The sequence below is a fragment of the Pinus tabuliformis genome, chromosome 2_1 (genome assembly GCF_031772625.1).
Source record: "Pinus tabuliformis cultivar Carrire ecotype Pingquan chromosome 2_1, CPIR1, whole genome shotgun sequence".
In the NCBI taxonomy this organism is placed as follows: domain Eukaryota; kingdom Viridiplantae; phylum Streptophyta; class Pinopsida; order Pinales; family Pinaceae; genus Pinus; species Pinus tabuliformis.
The window spans coordinates 783232008-783237545 of NC_142299.1; the positions used below are offsets into that span (position 1 = coordinate 783232008).

General features: G+C 39.6%; 1 protein-coding gene across 1 annotated transcript; it reads left to right on the forward strand.

Moving 5' to 3' along the window:
• Positions 1–883: 883 nt before the first annotated feature.
• On the forward strand, positions 884–2786 carry LOC149202901 (cytochrome P450 78A4-like). The gene is made up of 2 exons (XM_089400066.1): positions 884–1930; positions 2035–2786. The coding sequence occupies exons 1-2, from the start codon at positions 929–931 to the stop codon at positions 2665–2667; spliced, it is 1635 nt and encodes a 544-aa protein (XP_089256192.1). The 5' UTR covers positions 884–928; the 3' UTR covers positions 2668–2786.
• Positions 2787–5538: the final 2752 nt, after the last annotated feature.

Sequence of the window (5538 nt, forward strand, 5' to 3'; positions counted from 1 at the left end):
ATAGATATCTTTATTTTGAAATGAGGTTTTAAAAATTTTAATTTAATTATTAATCAAAGGTAAAAATTTAATTGTGTCATAGTAATATATACAAATTAAAATTGATAGTTATTTTCAAAGTAATTAAGTGTCTTTGGTTCATTCAATTAGATTCATTAATTACAAGAAAAAGTGATATGAACAAGTGTTACATGAAATGTTTTGTGATTTTTTAAGCATGTAGTATAGATAAGTAATAGTTTGTAATAAAGCAATTTACAAATTAAGAATCTCCATAAAAAATTAAGAATCAATCTACATAATTAAGATTTATATATATATATATTTTACTTATATTAATTATTTTTATCACCCATAATAATAATAAAAATAATAAAATTATAATGGGGTGAATTATAACAATAATAATTTATTGTGAAATCTTTGTTCCTTGACCTCTCCACATTTGAGAGCATATGTTCAGTGATAGACGTTTGACCTCCCACTTGTGTAGGGTTTTATTAATGGATATCAGTCTCAGGGTGTCGTCACTCTTTCCACCTCTGCTTTCATAGAACAAATATTTACTGACAAAGCTGCCCTCTCATCACATCTGTCTGACGGCGGACAAGATTGATGACATCAATCATAATGGAATGAATTGCCGAGCAAGGAGGAATTAATATCGTGCATCCATGCATCGCCTTCTAGGATGACGTGGAACACATTCAATGGATTTGGTATTCCCTGTTCCAGTAGGAAAGTAAATCGGGCTGGATAAGGCCGGAGATGGTGCACGTTATTTTCTTGTCGGTCCTCGTGACCCCCCCTGCTTCACTCCTCCGGCTATAAGAGGGCGTGCGCTCTTCTTCCAGACGTCCTCTCCTCTTCCATTTAACTCGTTTTCCATTCATTCATTCCATAATTACTTACGTCTGTATCTTAGGCCATGGAGAATCCTGAATCCTCTTCAACAAGGGGCTGGTGGCTCTACGCCATTTTTCTTACAAAGAATGGAGTACCTGACCATGTATTACATTCCACGGACCATGTTTCTACAGTGGGGCAGTGGTCACTCTATATAGGACTGCTTATTGCTGCTGTTTGTGGTGCAATGGTCTCTTGGTTCAGCCCTGGAGGATGTGCATGGGCTGCTGCGAGACACAAGAAAGCTATCGCCATTCCTGGCCCCAAAGGATGGCCCGTTATCGGAAGCCTCATGGACATGAGCGTCGGACTTGCTCACCGAAATCTTGAGAATCTGGCTCGTCTCCATGGTGCCAAGAAAATCATGGCCTTTAGCTTGGGCTCAACGCCAGCCGTGATTACATCGGATCCTGACGTGGCCAGAGACCTGCTCAGCTCCCCTCACTTCGCAGACCGACCACTCAAACAATCCGCTCAGCAGTTAATGTTCGGCAGGGCGATGGGGTTTGCGCCCAACGGTGACCATTGGCGACTCCTGCGAAGAATTTCTGCTACTCATCTCTTCTCTCCACGCCGAATTGCGGCCCACGAAGTCGGTCGTCAGGTGGACTGCACGACAATGCTTTCCGACATAAGGGATGAGTCTGATATTAATGGCGGCGCCGTCACGCTCCGTCGACATCTCCAGAAAGCGGCCCTTAATAATATAATGGGAAGTGTCTTCGGTCGACGGTCGGTGGATGCCGAGACTGAGAAGAATCTTCGCGAGATGGTGAATGAGGGATTCGAGCTCCTTGGAGCATTCAACTGGGCTGATCATCTGCCATGCCTACGAGTGCTCGATCCACTCAGAATCCACAGCCGCTGCGCTCGGCTTGTTCCGCGTGTTACATCGTTTGTGAAGAACATCATCGACGAGCACCGACAGAGGGATGACACGGCCGACTCAGACTCTGTGGATGTCCTGCTTTCGCTCCGAGGAGACGACAAGCTCGACGACGATGATATGATCGCAGTTCTATGGGTAACATAATTAAGCACGACACAACTATTATTATTTTTGTGTTAGAATTAAAAGTTTTATGGTTAAAATTAAAAAAATTCGTCTCTTATTTTGGTTTGATGCAGGAAATGATATTCCGCGGCACAGACACAACGACTTTGCTTACAGAATGGGCAATGGCAGAACTGTTGCTCAATCCGCAAGTGCAAAGCAAACTTCAGGGAGAGCTGGACGCGCTTGTCGGGCGCAACAGAAGCGTAACAGAAGCCGACATCGAGAAGCTGCCGTATCTACAGGCGGTGGTGAAAGAGTCTCTGAGAATGCATCCGCCGGGGCCTCTCTTATCATGGGCCCGCCTCTGCACGGAGGATTGGTTCATGGGAAACGGGATGTGCGTTCCGGCGGGCACGACGGCGATGGTGAACATGTGGTCCATTACCCACGATCCGGACATCTGGGAACGTCCCCATCAATTCCGTCCAGAGAGGTTTCTCCCATCGGAAGGCGGACAACATGTGGATGTCCGGGGAAACGACCTGCGGCTTGCACCTTTTGGTGCCGGTCGTCGCGTGTGCCCGGGCAAGGCTCTGGGTCTCCGGACCGTTCAGCTGTGGGTGGCTAAACTGTTTCATCATTTCAGATGGGTGCCTTCTCCTAACCATCCGGTGGACCTGACAGAGAAGCTTAAACTATCATGTGAAATGGCAACGCCCCTTACAGCCATACCTGTGAGCAGGATCCCAGTTCCTTCAACTTAACAACAATTCTGTGCCGCTATACTGTGTCCTAATTCGCTCATGGGCTTTTACTGTATTATTCCCTGCTCACAACTACCAACTTATATATAAAACAACGTTTTCTTTGTACTTATTCCCTTATTACGGCCACAACCTTACACATCGAAACAGCATTTCCTAATTCATTTTCTCGTATATGACTGTAAGAAATTTCGATTTTGTCCAGACAATATTGAAACTTTGGAGTTATTTCGATTTTGTATAGATGATTTTAAGATATTAAAAGGCCTGGTATAATTATTGTAATTTCGATTTTGTACAGATGATTTTCAGATATTAAAACGCTTGGTATGATTATTGTAATTTTAAAGAAAGTTCGGGTTAGAATCTGGGAAAGCAATTTGCGATCAAATTTTGATTTTTAATTATTTAAAATAAGTTTAATTTTTAATTATTCAATATTTATTTTTTATTTTAAATAAATAAATTAATTAAATATTTTAAAAAATTAAAATATTCTAAAATTTAAAACTCAAATTTATAATTCTAACCGAACTTTATAAAATTTTAAACAAATTTAACGTTAAAAAATATGAACAAAACAAACCACTAGAAATTAAATAATAACAATCAGACTAAGATATATTTGAAAACGCTTATCTCAATGAAATGGGTTTCGTTTTCTAATAGTACTGTTATTTGATTGTGATATTTGGAAACGCATCTCTCGATGAAGTGGGTTTCGTTTTCTAATAGTACTGTTATTTGATTGTTATTTTTTTATTTCATTGACACATTATGAAATTATAATATTTTATTTTTAAATTAATAAAATAATATAAAAATATATGTATTTATTAATTGTGTTTTTTAAAATTGAATTTTATTGATTTTAAAGGAACAAGTTATATCATGAAATCAGACACATCAAAGTATGTTGGGATGATTCATGAGTTTTAGTGAGCAATCTATTACAAGTAAAGATAATGTTGTTTCTTAATATTTTTGAGAAAGTATTATAGCAATTAGATGAGTCAAATTTGATAGTCTTTTCTCACTATTTAAATAATGAAACTTATGGTTGGGTTTCGGCCTAAACTTTTCTCATTCTCCTTTGCCAAAATACTTTCCTCTAGTTAGGGGTGAACCAATGCTACTAGGGCTCCATTGTAACTTGAGAGGTTTAGTTGTTAGGAGATGTATTCTGTTGTTGAGAGTGTTCTTCTTTGGACTTGCAAAAATCTCCATATCTGATGCTACCTTCAAAACTCTCCATCCACGGTATCTTCTCTTCGGATCTTCGTTACAAAATGCCCCTTTCGAAGAGGGACATGCATTCTCAAGGTGCCCAAGATGTTGGCAATTTCTACACCTAAAAGTCATTTTTCATAGTCAAATGGTTGGGTATACGCCTTACCCTCCCACTTGAGGACAATTTTATCTAGTAAACCTTCACTGAAGTCCACTTCCATGCATAGGCAGATGAAACTTAGAAATGTTTTGTCAATCTTTTCTATCTACTTTCATGAAGCAACCTAGAGAGTCACCAACATCCTCTAGGATCTCTCGCCAACTCCATTGAAGAGGAAATTTGGAAGTCTAACCCAAATAGGAATAGGCAAGGTCTTCATGGTAGGAGGATTAAACTCTAAAAAACATGTTGAATGAAGAGACCATCCCAGCCCCAAAACTAGGGCCCCTAATAAAAATTGTTATTTCGGACTTCTAGATCTTTGAAGAAAACCACGAAATATCCTTTCAAGAAAAATAAAAAATCTATATTTTGGGACCAGTTCTAGTACGCCTAATCGTGGAGGGTAGCTTTCAAGGTCAAAAGATGTTAAAACAACATATAATCCCTCATCTTTTAAAATATGTTTTTCTCTTATTAATGATGACATTCACAATTTCAAGTTCCTCAAAAGTTCACCTGCCTCCTGCACTTCGCTATTTTTCCGAAAATCCTCCCCACTGGGCAACTCACTTTCACCAGGCCCCACATGAACTGTGCACTACGCAATCTCAACCCTCAGTGATGCAACCCTACTACCTAGAATAGCGTAGTGTGTAGTCACTATTCTCCTAGGAAGTTGAACTGCGCAATTCCAGAGTTGAGCAGACTGCCTTCATGCCCACAATTGCATAGTAGCTTCTCCTTCTTCTCCCGCTTCAATGGAGGAAATTCCAGAATAGCTCAAGAAACCTACAATGAAGACTCACTCCTCCAATCTGCAAGAGGATGTCACCATTCACACCTCTAATCTCAACGTTGGTCTAGATTTTTGTTATCCTTTATCTTATTCACATCATGACTCTTTGTACCATGACCCGCTTGGTCAATCTGCTTCACCAACCAACTTTTCACATTCTCTTGGCTCTCAAGCTGCTGTCTCAAAATTGTGATCAAGTATAAGGCAATCACATTACACAAGAAAATCAGCAGAAAGGTGAGGACACTATCAATTTTTCATCTATGTTTCGAAATCTTTCATGTCAAAGCAATGAGTTTCCATTATTAAACGATTCTCAACCTTCTAATATTGGTGGAAAATCCAGTACAATTAATCCTTCCAATCAATCCCTAGGCTTGGGTAGTAATCATTCCAATGATGATAATTGTATTTTTTTGTGTCGTGAAGAATGCCCAAGCACATCATATGATATTGTGGTTCCTCATGAAGATTTTAATATGGATCTAGAATCTTCTTCGGTCAAAGAAGGTGTTCATATCGAAACTTCCCCTTCACCTCACTATCCTTTTCTTCCTACCATTCGCAACACATTCACTTGCGACGAGGATACTCCATGTTCTTTTGTTTCTTCGTCCAATGAGTCCTTGACTGACACAAGGTGGTGAGGTTGTCCATGATGAAATTGAAAACAGTGAAATCG